Source organism: Thermobia domestica, chromosome 5 (assembly GCF_964235325.1).
Source record: "Thermobia domestica chromosome 5, izTheDome1.hap1.1, whole genome shotgun sequence".
Taxonomy (NCBI): Eukaryota; Metazoa; Arthropoda; class Insecta; order Zygentoma; family Lepismatidae; genus Thermobia; species Thermobia domestica.
Genome location: NC_137458.1, coordinates 217,266,475 through 217,282,704, shown reverse-complemented (window position 1 = coordinate 217,282,704; position 16,230 = coordinate 217,266,475). Strand labels below are relative to the sequence as shown.

General features: G+C 36.2%; 1 protein-coding gene across 2 annotated transcripts in view; it reads right to left on the bottom strand.

The window, feature by feature from the left end:
- Window positions 1-1,540: 1,540 nt before the first annotated feature.
- Window positions 1,541-16,230, bottom strand: part of Mettl14 (methyltransferase like 14) — a 59,916-nt gene continuing 45,226 nt past the window's right edge. The window contains exons 7-8 of one of the 2 annotated variants that reach the window (XM_081759692.1): window positions 14,349-14,521; window positions 1,541-1,953 (exon numbers count right to left, since the gene is read on the bottom strand). In XM_081759692.1, coding sequence (XP_081615818.1) covers window positions 1,695-1,953; window positions 14,349-14,521 — 432 coding nt within the window. In that variant the 3' untranslated portion in view covers window positions 1,541-1,694. The remainder of the gene's footprint in view (window positions 1,954-14,348; window positions 14,522-16,230) is intronic. The other variant, XM_081759693.1, reaches the window with a different exon arrangement.

Below are 16,230 nucleotides of genomic sequence, written 5' to 3'. Positions count from 1 at the left end.
GGGAACAATACTTTATTAATCAAAGTAGTCAGTCTCTAGTTGCAGCTACATGTTTTTGCCAATGTTCGGCTGACCATTGGATTCCATGGCGAAAGTAGTCTGCGTTGAGAAGTTCTCAACCGCACGTTGCACTACCAACATTAGATATTCTTTCTTGTCAAGAAATTATCAAGCTGTGAGACGAGGTAGTAGTTGGAGGGAGATGTCCAAAGACGATGGAAGAAGCATTGTATGGAGGTGTCTGCAACGTTTTTGAACGTGTATTGTTGTACAACATGTGGTCACGATGTTCCTTGACCACTACTTGATGCCTGCGGACAACTTTCCGGTGAACTTCACGATATTCAACAATGTAACGATCCGAAGCGATAGTTTCGATGGAAAACAATATGATGGATCACCGCCCACCCAACCCTATCATTAACAACCCTCTGTGGCTGGAGGAATGGTTTTAGAAACCGTTCTGGACGTTGATGATGATCCAAATACTGTCCTGACCGTTTATGATTGCTGAAGCAGATCTATTTTTCATCAGATGTGACAATCCGATATGGAGAACCTTCCACATTATTTCGTACATTCAGAGAACTTCACATCTCCAGATGGCAATCCATATTGACCTATATCAACTCTGATGGCACCTATCAGCAGAGGTGTCATTCAAATAATTTAACAACCGTTAATGCTAAAGTTGACTTAATATTATTTACATTTAATTATATTACCAGGTATTTGTATAATGTTATTATTACTTATTCCAAAGAAAGCCTACTACGTACATTGCAGGAGTTAGAATAAACAATTTTTACGAAAAGATCACTATTCGTAAACAATATAGCAGAAATGCCACATAAAGTTGTCAGTTTCGTAACAGCAAATTTCCCGTCAGAAACGATGTTATTTTCCGATTATATGTTAAGTTCTTTGCCAATCAAAATAGATATTTCTTCTCGTCATTGAAACATAACAGCAACACTTGTAAGAAAGCCAAAACAAGAAAACAACAGGGGTCCCATTTCGTATCGGTTTGTGTCAGTGTAACGCAAAATTTGACACTGAACACATGTTACAGAAACGAACTACGTCTGCAGTTGGAAGAATTACATTATCTTGATGAGATGCTGTAGAAAATTAAAGTCCCATACTTTAACTATTGCAGCATATCTGGCTTACATGCATTGTTGTTTTCCCTTGCTAGATATGCAGAATGTTAAAATTTGAACTCGTAATTGTGTGATTTACATGCTGCATTTTCACATGATTGTTCATCAACATACTATCTTCTGACTGGTTGGACACATCCTAATTTTTGTATGTAGTTCGTGACATCGAATGTGTGACCTCGGTCCATCTACTGGTTGCGTTACAAAAGGTGGTTTCCTATCAGACGTGAATGGATATTGCAGTCGTACCATCCTTATTAATTACAGAGGACTGTTTTGTTTAATTGATTAGACTCAAAAGTAATCATACATTTTTATATGGGAAGGTTGCTTTATTAATAAAGCGAAAAGAATTAACTACTGGGATTTTTTGATAAAATTATTTAATTCATGTTTTCTGATTATGAAAACAACGACGTTAATAGTATTACTCAAAAAAGTGAGTAAATATTAAACGTATATCACACAGACGTAATACAAAATTAATACACATTACTCCTGTCGACAACAATAAGCTTTCGAATAGTTCAATTATCGTCCTCTTCCCCTTCCTCGTGGAAAGCCACCACGAGCAGCTCCCCCTCGTCCACGCCCACCTGCAGTGCCTTTGCCTTTCGGAGGAGGAGATTTTGGTCGAAGGGCTTCTATTCTTTCTGTGCACCCTGTCGTTTCCTGGCCGTTAGAAAAATAGTTAAGGTACACATCAGCATTAAAATTGCTGTTGGTCAGCATCGGGCCAATTGTCAACCATCCAGGGCGAATTGTGCTATCACGTCCGAAAATATGTAATCTGAAATAAGAAAAAAATTGCTGTAGCTCATGAAATAATTCCGATTTTCTGTAAATCCTACATCAATGATTACTTCAAGTGTACAGTGTTCACCATTAGAAATATTAGAAATATTAATAGTAGAAAAATGATACATTACTCATTATAATCGTCAATTCAAACAGTTATTCCCGCCAACATAATTTTATCTGGCTATACATGCGTGAAACACAAAATGGCGCCCTACTATAGCCTACAGACTTATGGCATCTTTTATACATTTTTCGTTATGAACACTTTTGGTTACAAAAACCTAGACTAGACTGCCTTCAAGTCTAAGTCCAAAAAGCTGAAGCCAGATCTTTACGTCTCTCGGACCTCCTTACAAGGCAAGTCTATTTTCCCTCCATTCTGTTACAGAGCAACATGTGTAGTCTCAAATACATCAGGACATTGCCTCCAAATAAATATTCAAGTGACATGTAAAAAACAATCACAAAATACGACATGATACGAGATTAACAACAGAAAGAAGAAGGAAAAGGTTAATAGACATGAACTTCTGGTCTAGTGCATAACTTGGGATGCTCAAGAGACGAGTCGAGACACAGCTCTTCCAATAGAGAAGAATACATTTTTCGAGTCGAGACATCACTTTTACAGCACATTTTCGACGAAACAGCCTCAAATCTTGTCTCGTGCGCATCCCTATGCATAACGTAATGGATTCGCGTACCAATATTGATTTTAACAAGGGTTTGAATTTGTCTACGGAAGCTTTTCATTTCTTTCTTTTCTTTTTATTCATGTTTGAAGGAAAGAAATTTATCAATATGTCACAGCTATGTAACATAATACATAGTTATATTTATATATAGAGTGTTTCAAAACAACAGCGACAACATTTGGGAGGTAATTCCTGACACCAAGACAAAAAGTATAGACTAACCAGGGTGCACAAATGCTTCCTTTCGGAGTTCTAGGCTGCCGAAAACATCAAAAAATGAACTTTATAGGTCTAGTTCCAAAACTATGGGACCTATCGCAGTCGGATCAAGACTTCACTTAAGAAGTAATGTGTGTGCTATCCAAAAATACATGTTTCATAATCCTAAGGTACTCACGCAACAATTTTTATAGAGGGAGTTTGGCTACGGGCACAAAATTTGAAGCACTCACCAACTACCTCTATAAAAACTGTTGCGGAAGTACCGCAAGATTCTCAAACATGGACATTTGGATACGACACATACTAGTTCCTAACTGAAGTCTTGATCCGACTACAGTCGGTCCCATGGTTTTGGAGGTATGAACCTTGAAAGTTATTTTTTTTAATGTTCTCGGCAGCCTATAACTCCGAAAGGAAACATTTGTGTACCCAGGTTGGTCTATACCTTTTGTCTTATCTTGGTGTCAAGAATCACCTCCGAAACGTTGTCGGTGTTGCTTTGAAACACCTTATATATATATATTTATATATATACAAAACCAAGTCGTAGCTCCTTCTTCTCTTGTCTCTAACGTCTACTTATGTTAAATTCCCGGTGGAAGCTCACGAGGTTCGAATTCCACGGTAAGTAGTAAATTCAGGTCTTATGTAATCTTGAAGTTGAAAGAGAGACTAAACCTCAGTGCAGCACAATCAAATGTTCACTCTTGAACAGAAAGCAATATGGAAAAATGTTCATCCTGCACCCCTGACTTTAAGATGTATATACTTTTTAATCAGTAGTGTAATAATATATTAATGAAAAACGTGAAATTTTATGTATATTGGAAAGTCTCCCCCTCATGCAAAACCTGAAGTGCGCTACTGTGTAATAAATAAATAAATAAATACATAAATAAATAAATCGTGAATATATCAATACTCACAGAAATGTCTTTTTTGCGTACGGGAAGAATAAGATGTAATATAAAACCGGAAATTTGAATATTATAGTAATTGTCCTCATCATCTTCTTCAAACATGGATTTTTTAAAAAATAAATCTTGAATCATGCATATTTAATGAATAGATTGTGTGTCGAAGAGCATACCTCCAACTTAAGCTATTCTAATATTTAGTATTTTGTGGACTCTTTTCTTTTTTAGGAGTAGAGTTTCAAAATCTCTGAACCATGTATTCTGTTACCTTTAATGAAGAGTTTATACACCGAATTTCATACCTCCAACCTGAGTATTCTTAGATTGGGCATTTTCTGAGTACAGAAAGGAAATTTGGACACTATACACATTATCTCCTTCCCAACCTAAGAGACGGAATTCTTACGAACACTAAAACACGTATTTCCTTATATTTTATTAAGAGTTTATCAAATTTCACATCTCCACCTTAAATAAATCCTTACATTCGACACTTTCAAAGTAAAGAAGAAGGGAAATTAGCATATAAAAATAGTCCCCTAAGTTTTTTTTTTTTTTTTGAAAAGGTGAAACCTATTTCCTTACTTTTAATTAAGTGCTTATATACCATATATGTCAAATTACACACCTCCAACTTGAGAAAGTCTTTACATTCGGCACTTTCTGAACATAAAAAGAGAAATCTGAATATTATATAAGAAATACCCCTTCCCCCTTAGGAGTGAAGTTTTCGAGAATGCTAAAAGACGTATTTTCTTGTTTTTAATGAATAGTCTATATGCCAAATTTCCTATCTCAAATTCGGGGATTCGTGAGACATTCAATTCTTGGTAAAATATTTAGTGACAAAACGCGTATTTTGACCAAATTTCAGCCCGCACAGCACGAAATTCAATGGTAGTCAACCAAGAAATGTTTTTGCAGTATACGATCTCTTGTTTCGAGATGTTGAATGGCCTCCATGCTCGTCTGATTTATCACCATGTGATATTTTTCCCCTATTGAATTATTTGAAGAATATGGTCTACACCGATCTCACCCTATGAAGGAATCGCGGCGGTTTTTTTAAAAATCTTTTTAATTATTGGAAACAATTTCCCCCAAAATTCATTCCGCAGGGGTTGTTGGTATGTTAATTTTAAAGAGATGGAATTTTAAATCCTCAGATAAGATGCGTCGAACGGTTCTAGGGGTTATGTGTAACATGGTTGAATGGCTACGACTAAAACGACGAGGACTAAGCTGTAAAGCTTGTGCCACGATGCGTATGACGAACTGGGATTTTATCATGTCCCTTTAATTACAATGCGTATCGTAAGAGGAAAGGAGAGAAACATGTATGTCAAATATGTTGTCTCATGAGGTCTCATGTTAGGGAGTTGAAACTTAACAGTATGACCTTCTTAATGAAAGTAGCAGACGTGCTCAGTGTTTTCGGAAATTCCACTTCTAAGGAGGAGGAGGAACACGGGGCAAGTTTTATAATACTTTTCTAAATATATAAAAATTATATTAACGCTGTCTCTCTCACCATCACGAAAAACGTTTGAACTGTATCAGATGAATTTTATAATTTAGTTAGCATTTGAGTCACGTTGATTTTTATAATTTCATTTCAATTTAAATACCGTCAAATGGGGTGAATAGAAACATGGGGGTGAATAGAAACAAAACTCCCAGATTAGTTTTGGATTTATCTGGACGATAAATTAATTAAGAAAACTGAAATTTCTTAACATAGTCTTATACGGCTAAAGTGTCCAGGGCAGAGACAAAATGTTTTACTGAGTTGGGAACACTGAGGTAGACGGCAGTAACATTAATGTGTTACTGAAATCTTACACGGTATTTTAGCGCTCCTTAAACTTTCTTGGTAAGTATGACATTTTCATATTTGTTGCATTTCAACATATGTCTATTTTGTAGTTTGTTGTTTCATTTACTGACGTTCATAGTAAAAGTTTTCCTTTTGTAAATTATTTTTAATCAAAATTTAACTTTACTGGGTTATTGTTATGATTTTTAATTAGTGGGGTGAATAGAAACACTTCTTGGGAAATTCTTGAAATTCCTCAAGGAGTGGAAAATTCTTGAGGAGCAGAAAAAAGGACCTGATAGGAATGTATCAACCATCTCTAAGAACAAATTTCCAAGTCTTCTGAAAAAAAAAGTGTGAAACTGAAGGAGGAAAATATCAGGGCTGGATTTGAAAAGTGTGGAATTTTTCCCCTTTGTCGAGACCAAATACTGAGGATGTTGCCAAGAAAAGACAATGAACGAGAAGAAACAGAACAGCAAAAGTCATCTCAGACTCTAAACCGTTCCCTAATGGTTCTTCTCAGGAGCATGAGAGAAGATGAAAAAATTAAATAAGGGAAGAAGAGAGTACGAATAGATGTTTCTGGTAAGAGTTTTGGTTTGTTTTTTGAAAATGATACATTTTCATCAAATCACAACGAAACTCAACCTACCTTTGTATTGTCGGAAGAGGAGAAAGACAACACTCCAAAAGACAACATTCCAGACGATCACGAACTAGATGATGGTTTTCTAAAGCTGGTGATTTTGCTGTGGTAAAATGAGAAGCTAAAACTCGATGAGATTATTCAGCACCCAAGTGCGAAAATGGGAACATGATGCATATGTGGGAGTATTTTATAAGAGAGCACATAAACAATGAAATTTTCAGAACGAAACTGTTGGGTTTTATTAGAAGTTCGTCAGCACGCTTTAAGTATATGATAACTTTCGGGCCCCTTCGTGGCTAAGCGGTTAGCGTACGCGCCTTTGGCGTGGGAGACCCAGGTTCGATTCCCGGCGGGAGCTCATGTATTTCTGATTCTACGTTAAACAGTAGGTCCACGTCTCATATAGCCTCGCTGCTCAACGGGACGTAAACCTCAAAATCAACTCAACTCATGATAAGTTTCCCTGATGATTTCAGTGGTTTAAATCTTATTCAAATATCATCAAAACTATATGGTCGTTTATACCTATATTGTGCATTGTATTGTTTTATAAGTTTGTAACTTATGTAATACTGGTCTTATTGAACTAATATCTTGCAGGTATCAAATAAATAGTTCGTTTCAACAAATACGCTGTTTCTTTTAACCTTTCCAATAGTATAAAAGAAACAACAATGAAAATAAAGTAATTGTTTCTATTCACCCCATGGGTAGGGGTGAATAGAAACATTAAGAAAAATCAAGGTGAAGAAAAGTGGAGTTGATAAATTAATATGACGTTTACTGAAATTCATTAGCATATTAAGACCTTTCTTTTGGAATAATCTGATACGCGAAATCTTTAACATTACCAGACTTATATTCTCATATAGCCAAAAATGTGTTTCTATTCACCCCATTTGACGGTACGCATTCTTAGGAGGAAAAAAGAGGGTTCATTATACTGTTCAAATACTTTATTCATACATACATCTATTCTTCTCGTAGAAAAAACAGGTATTTCAGCTAGTCTTTTTATATTGCTTTCTGGTCACGGGTATACTGTACATGAGAGAGCTGCAATTTTGTTTAGGAAATGTGTACGCTCGAAAGTATTACATTTCATAGATGTGATGTATTTTATAATTTATAATAATTTCCTTGTTGCATTGGAAAGAATTCCTTAGATAAGACATTCTTTCACGAGACTGACAAATATAATGAAATTTATACCTAAAGTAACTTCTCTGTTCTAGTGATAGCAAAGTGAACCTTTTCCTCACAATTTGGTGTTTATTGGATTAATTATTTTGTGATTTTCTTATGCATTTCCTTTTTAGTGTTTACAAATAAATGAATGATTTTGAATAAAAAAAAAAAAAAAAGAAGTTACTTATCAGTGAAAACCAAAAATGCAGAGTATGAACCAGTAATTTTTAAAATATAGTTCTAGATGTTTCTATTAATAGAATGTAGAAATAGATTTACAGCTGACAACTAAATTAAATTTTCTTCCATTACAGTCCATATGATGGACGAGATGGATTTTAGTTATTTGATGATGTTAGCATATCATTATTTCTGGAAATAATTTTAGTTAAAAATAAGTTTTTCTTTAGAGATAAAATACTAGTTTCTAGTTCTAAATAAAACAGAGAATATAGTTCAAAATGTTATTATATCATTATGTTTTAATACATGAAGAGAGAAAAAAAGCAACTATGAAATTAATACATTTATATTCGAAGACAGTGCGACGAACATTATGGGCATTCTACGATAAACCAAGCGAGCTATTTTGGTTTCTATTAAAATAGCTCGCTCGTTGCTTCCCTTCCCTTGGTCGCCCTATAGCGATCAGTGCTGAGGTGACTCACATACAAGTATTTTCTTTCTAATATGAAGGTCACTCAGGAATCACAAAGATTGATTAACCTAAGACCTGAACTATACGGGTACTAAAAATGCGACGCTAACAACGCAGCAAACGTCGGCTGATTGGAGGAATGGCTATATCACGGGACGGGAGCTGAGAAAATATATAATTGAAAAGAGGCCTATTTTAAGCTACTGAAAAGAGCCTTTGATATGCCGTGCATACGCTGCGTATTTAGCGTCGATATAGTCCCCTTCTCCCCCCCCCAAAAAAAACTTTTTCTCTTACTAATTCCATGCTAACAGCATCCCCGTAGTGAAAGCCTAATGCCCTGAAAAATAAACATCATATTTTTCTAAAGAAAGAAAAATAGATTTTAAATAGAAGCATCCATCATTATAAAACAATACAATATCTTATTGCGGTCCTTAACAAAAGTTTTCGCATTCAGTCATCGAGTGAAAAAAAAAAATGATACTATATTTCGTTTTACGTCCCATGATTACGCTCTTTAAATTTAAGGAGACGGGTGATTAATAGAAGTGAGTGATAAAATAATTGGGAGTTATAACGTGGGCGGAAACTTAAAGCCTCAAGAAAATTAAACGGGTATGATTGTGTGCTCCATCAACTAACATAGCCTTGGATTGAATTAGGGATCGGGATTCGTTGCACCAAAGATCAGTGCTCCACGATCTTTTTAACTCGCCCCAACAGGAACATTTGTCTCCAGCCTACTTAATATCTTCTCTACTTAATTCAATGGGATACGGACATGAACACAGTAACTTTGAGGACAGTTAAAAATCCGCGCATGCTCCACGCAGTGACACGAACACCAAAGAGTTTTGTCTCACAATCGTAAGCCTAACACCTCAGACCGCTCGACGAGCACCCTACATGATGTTTTGTTAAAATGTGATACTTGAGAAAAGCTATCATTAAAATACTTTCGTAAGTACCATGAATTCGCTCTCTTCCACCTACCTAACTTGAACTTCATACAATAGGGTAAATCTTGTGATTTCAAACACATACACATCCTGCTTCATCAAATGCCGAGAGTTTTTATATTTTCGAAAAACATATTTTTAAAATGGGGAGAGGCAAAATTCACACCCTCATAATTGACCGAGAACTACTCCAAGCGGCGGAAATGATTGGAAAACCTCATATATATGCTATATTGCACCAAAATGAACTATTTTCTTTTACTATACATTACAATGTCATAAAACATTTGAATCAGGGGAGGAGGAGCAAAATTCACTTCTTTATTTCTGGTTCATTTTAAACTCAAGCAGTGTGGATGATTGCGAAGCCCCAGAAATATAATACGCCATACTGCACCAGTATCGAATAGATTTACCAAAGTTATCGAGGAAAACTTTTTATAAACTGGAGGAGTTTTTACTCGTTATTCTTCATTGATTTTAACCCCAAGAAGTAAATATTGTGAATAAACCCCAAATATCATACAGTATATACACACCACATTGTTTAAAAATCAAATGATGTTTACAGAAATAATCGCGGAACTTCTTTTCAAAATAACGGAACGGACTTTAATTCTTGGTTAATTTAAACTGCATGCAACGGGGATAACTGTCAATGAAAATTTATACCACATTACATCATAATAGAGTCATGGAGGTTCAGGGGATCTTCGTATCTTTTACATGCTTCTCCTTTACCAATTTGAATTGCAACTAACGGGGTTGATCCACACAGTTAAGAGAAAATATACAGAATGTTTTGTCAAAATCAAATAATCTTCAAATAGTTTATACTGGAAAATTATTTTGCATGTATACATACTTGTAACATGGGGTGAAGTTGCCTTCGTTTCCCTCTTACTCTTGACGTAGCTCAAGTCCAAACAACAGGATTATTTCGAAAGGCTATGGAAAGTCATAAACCAACCTTCATTAAGGTCAGGTAAATTTTACGAGAGTTTCCACGGAAAAGACAGACGAGGGAACAGCCACAAATGCCAGTTGAGTCTAATGATAGAAACTCGCTATGTCCGCTTCAACTGTAACTAGTGATCCTACGCATTGTCGAAGAAAGGGAAAGCCTTTCGTGTATGTTGAATTGCAGATTTTCATAGTCTTATACTTAAAAGTCGGAGATTCTTTTAGGAATTTTTGCAGCACACAGTTTCTTTGATCAGAGGAGAGCTACTTGCCTCCCTTACTATTGACTGATTCGATCCACAAGTAGTAGAATTGTGGGGAAAACTCACAGAACATATACATTTTTTTTAAACGAAAGTTATCGTGGGAAATATTTTCAAAATCACGAGGAGAGTGTTAAGTTTGCTCCCTTATCCTAGACTCATTCTAAACCCAAGCATAAGGAATCATTAAAATACCTCAGAAACAAATATCCCAAATTCCAAAAAAGTTTACTAAAGTTATCGTGGCACATACATTTTAAACTGTTAGGGTTAATCTATCCCCTTATTCTATTTTTAACTGCGTCCAGAAGGGTTCACTGGGAAGCCTCAAATAAAATACACGCCATATTGCTAACAGGTCATATATGACTTAGTTTAATTGGGGGACTCGCCCTTATATTATTGACAGACTTAATCTTACGCAGAGGGGTCATTGGGAAGGAAAGTATACATCACATTGCACCAAAACTGAATTATTTTTGTGAAAGTTAACAAAGAATTATTTTCTTTATTTAATAAGGTCGAAATTTTGGAGAACTTACTGCCTTTTACCGGCTTCTTGACCAATTTCAACTAGTGGTGGGCACAAAAACAGTTTTTTTGGTTTTCGGTGTTTAGAAAAATCGAATTCGGTTTGGAGAAAACCGAAACCGGTTTCGGTGAAAAACCGAACCGGCTTCGGAAAAAACCGTAATGTCGGTTTTTCGGGTTTTGGTTTTTCTAGAAACCGGTTTCCTTTTTTATAAAAACCGGTTTTGCCCATTCCTAATTTCAACCGAAGCAATGGGGAGGATTGAGATATTCTAGAGAAAGTATAGCTACACTATTATCTATCGAAATCAGCTCTTCACAAAACCTAGTGGTTATCACATGAGCCTTTGGTGCACACGGACTCAGAGATTCGATTCCCAGTGAAAGAACCAAAATATATTTTCACAATCATTCACTGTCATTGATCATCCGCCTGCTTTCTGCCACTCCCTTATTCTTGATGGACTTTAACCTCAAACAAATACAGTTATTTCGGAAGACTGGAAGAAGGCATACAATAGTTTCATTAAAATTGAATAAGGTTCACGAGAGTTGTGGAACAGACTGATTGATAGACAAGACAGGCCGAGAGAAACACATACATGCAATTTCTGGTCAAATGGAAGAAGTTCATTCAATTTTATGTAATTTTAGTTGTAAACTCATTCCTATATTTTGTTAATGGAAGATATATCTACAACAACTTTCTTTTTGGTTGTATTATATTTGTTTCTTTATTTATTATCTTAGAAAAAAACGAAAACCATAATACTACTTTTTATTGTTATTCCTTCGACAAAAACAGAAACAAACACGACTTTAGTGAAGACTAAAACATGTCACGACGACGGATTACGAAGAACGATAACCACTAGCCTATATTTCCACATAATTCATTCCTGCCGTAACGTTTTAACGGTAAGAATTTTTATACTGTATTTCTGTTGTGTGAAACTGTTAGCATAAAACAATTTTGCTGTTTTTCTTGCCGTTACTTATGTATTGCGTAAGTTGTATTAATAAAGGTAATATATTTTGTAAATTACCAAGATTTACAGCTTTAAAAGTTCTAATAAGATTATTTAAGTGACGATGTGAACTTAAGATGTGTGAACTGATTTTTTCATACCTTCCATTACTACAAGGGTAGTGGATATAAACCGCAGAAAAACAACAACCATTTTTGTAACAGATAATATCTATACTATTGGGGTAGTAAGAAAGTGGTAAAATAAAACGAAGCACTTTAAAAACGTAAAAATCCACTAAAAAAACATTAACATTAGGAAATAAAACTTTGTATAAAACTCACTAACCGAATTCAGCAAATAATTTTTAAAATGCCTAAAACGTTACTATTATCATTACAAAAATTTGAAGTCTATGCCAAGTCAAACAAATTGATGTCTAATAAAATTACCGTTGAAAATATTATTTTATATTAGGCATTGATTTGTTTGTCTTGGCAGACTTCAAATTTTTGTATTAATATAAGTAACATTTTAGCGCCTTTCAAAATTATAATTTGCTTTCTAGTGTTTTTAAAATTATTTTCTGCTTCTTAGCCTTTTTTTTAAAAGTAGGTTAATATTTTTTAATAAAAAGATTTTATCCAGATAAAAACCTGATTCCCATTAAATTAAATTTAGTTCCAGAAATAATGATGATGGAAGAAAATATTGTTAAGACATTGGCTGGATCAGATTGATATATTTGGTCTAGGAATTAATTCGTGCAGTTGGTACGCACACATTGAAGCTGTAGTACAAACACAAAATACATAAATACCTTAAAAAAAATATTGTCCATCGCTAGACACCACTTTCGCCCATCTGTCAGGCAATGTACGGATTCCGTGGCGAAAGAAGTCCTCATCCTTGGAAGCGATCCAGTCAGAGACCCATGTTTCGATATCTTCTGAAGAAGTAAACCGCTCTCCAATCAAATCGTTGTTCATGCAATCGAACAAGTAGTAGTCCGAAGGAGCAATACGGCGGGTGGGGTAAAACTTCCCATCCGACATTTTCTAAATAGGTTTTGACCGGTTTTGCGACATGTGGGCGAGCGTTATCATGTTGAACAATAAGTTTATCATGTCTGTTCTCCCATTCTGGTCGTGTTCTGGCCAGAGCTTGCTTCAAACGCATTAATTGTCGTCGATAACGTTCTCCATTCATAGTTTCACCCGGTTGCAGCAGCTCATAGTACACCACACCTTTCATATCCCACCATATGCACAGCATAACCTTTGCACAGTGAATATCTCGTTTTGGTTGTGATGGACCTGGTTCACCTGGTTTCACACAGGCCTTTTTTCGTTTAGGGTTCTCGTAATGGATCCACTTCTCATCACCCGTAATAATTCGATGCAGAAACCCCTTTCTGCTCTGTCGTTGAAGCAGCAATTCGCAAATGGTTTTTCGTCTTTCAACGTCTCTGTCTTTCAATTCATGTGGAACCCAATGTGACATCTTTTGAATCATTCCCATGGCTTTCAAGCGTTTGGAGACTGTTGTTTGATCAACGCCTAATGCTGCTGCAAGTTGTTCCTGCGTTTGACACGAATCCTGCTCGAGCAATGCTGTCAATTCTTCGTCTTGAAATTTTTTTGGCTGTCCAGCTCGCTCTTGGTCTGCCAAGCCGAAATCACCACTTCTAAACCGTGCAAACCACTTCTGACACGTTCGCTCAGCTAGAGCATGGTCACCATACACTTCCACCAAAATACGATGACTTTCAGTCGCACTTTTCTGCATGTTAAAGTAATGCAGCAGGACACCCCGCAAAAACACTTTATCAGGCACAAATTGCGCCATGTTCACTTAACTACAAACTGATGTTGTTGACGCTTTAATCCACTGCCCTATACTACGAACGATACGCGATGACAGGGGTTTGCAACACATGTGTGGATACACGGAACTGTGGGACGCTCCGTTCGTTGCGCCATCTCTTGTCCACCCGCACGAATTAATTCCTAGACCAAATATATTCTGCACTACAAATACAGCCAGATCAGACGACAGCAACTTTTTACTCAAACTCCTATTATAAACTACGAAATGAATGTTTTACTCACAATTATTTTCACGCATTTCCCACGATTATTGTGGTTACGGAAAACTGGGTTTTGACAGTTGGGCAATCACGAGGTGCGTTGAAAGCACTGTTGCCGAGTACAGCAGCTCTGATGCAGAACGTTTGTCAAGTCATAATTGCACTGTCGTAACAAAATCACTGGATGATTTTGTAATTTATAATATACAAATAAGAACAATAATAGTACTTAGAATATTTGACAACAACCGCCAACAGCATGGTTAGTACCTTTGGTTGCTTAAGAACAGCGTGAGAGTATACTGCAATGATTGGCGAACAGTCCTTCCCTTCATTTTGTTTACAGCACGTGCAACTTTTCGTCAGATGTCAAGTTCCTTTAACCTTGCAACGGTTATTTCAAATACAATTCTTAATTACACATGTAAGATACACACACACATCCAATATGCTTTCTTACCTTCTTCTACCCAGGCAAAAGTGCTCAATTATATGAAATATTTCCACCGGTTTCTCTAGTGAACCATATTCAGGTTCTTCCGAGATTATGAGATCTATATCTACATTAGCATGAATGAAATCTCCATCTGTTGATCTCCGGACAGTGCCTTTGATTCCCATTAGACAATGCTCCTAAAACAAACAAATCAACGAAATTAATATTGAATTTTAGAACATATAATAAACAAAGTATGCAGAATTCTAATAATAAATAAATAAATAAATAAAAAATAAAAAAGTACAAATTTGAAAAATGAGAAGCCTAAAAAAATCCAAATTAAGAAGTAATCGATTTTTCTTTACATTCTTATGGAACATGAATGTCATGAAGAAAGGACTTACGATTACTTGGAATGTTCGAGTTTCTACTGCCACAACCTACAGCGTGGTCCTATAATAGATGAGAGAGTGTGGTGAGAAGGGCTGTTCTGTAGGTATCTCGAATGATAGTCTGCTGCCGCCATCAGCAGTGGAACCAAGTTCCGCGTGGTTCGGAGCCTATGAAAACGGGAGATACCGTCTTTCATCTCTTGCATTGTATCAGGAAGTAAATTAAAAAGCAATCAATCTTTTTCTTTCTTTCTTTTTTCCCCAAGATCTTGTATTTCTAGCAAGGTTTGAACCTGTGACCAAGCTCACGGAAATCGAGAGCTAAAACTTGCAATGAGGAGCCCTGTTCCCTTTTTCGAGGGCAGTTCTACTACAGTATTCCTACAATTTCGTGTAAATTCATGTAACAGCATATCCATATAAACGAAGGAAAAAGAAAATACATGTTGACAACAAGGAGGAATGTAAGAGCAGACGAGAACAAAGATACGACGAATTACAAATTCCAGCAAATAAACCAGTTTAAATATCTAGGTACATTAGTGACGGACGCAAATAATGTAACAACCGAAATTAAATCAAGATTAGCGGCAGAAAACAAGTGTTTGTACGCTTTACAGAAAATCATTACTTTCAAAAGGATGTCGAGACAGGCAACCACAAGTGGTGTGATTGGAAAGTTTTAAGACAGTTTGCAACACTGCTAAGGAAAAGAAGATATAATCGCCTGTTAGCATGGAAGCGGTGGCCTTGTGTGTCCTTGAGACATGTTGAAACATGCACCGAGATATCTTTATTCAGTACGGCGTACCAACCAGTTGAGTGCGGGCGTGTGTGTATGTCTTGGCGGATTTTTAAGTGCGCAAAACGGATGAAAAATTGGAATAACGCGTTTGTGTGAAATTTTGTTTTAAAACTGGGAAATCTGCTTCGGAGACTTACGAACTCTTAAAAACAGCTTTTGGAGGCAAATGTCTGACCCGGTCAAACGTGTTTATCTGGTTTCACAGATTCAAAGATGGCCGCGAGTCAGTAGAGGATAACCCCTGTCTGGCCGGCCTTCAACATCAAAAACTAAAACATTGCTAAAGTTGGCGATTTAGTGCGCTCGAACCGTAGACTTACAATTAGGGAGATGGCTGAAGACCTGAATTTAAGTTTCTATGCGGTTCCGTCAATTTTAACTGATGATTTGAACATGCGTCGAGTGTCTGCGAAATTCATTCCAAAAGTGTTGTCACACAAGTAGAAACAACACAGACTTGAAGTGTCCCAAGAACTGTTTAATAGAGCCGAAATGGACTCAGATTTCTTGAATTCCCCAGATTTGGTCCCGGATGACTTCTAATTCTTTCCTAAATTAAAACTAATTGAAAGAGAAGCGATTTGACTCAATTGAGGACATTGAAACAAATACGGAAAGAGTGCTTCACACCATCACGGGAAATAATTTTCAGGAATGCTTCCAGAAGTGGGAACAGTGTTGGAATCGGTGGGTTCATTCAGCAGGG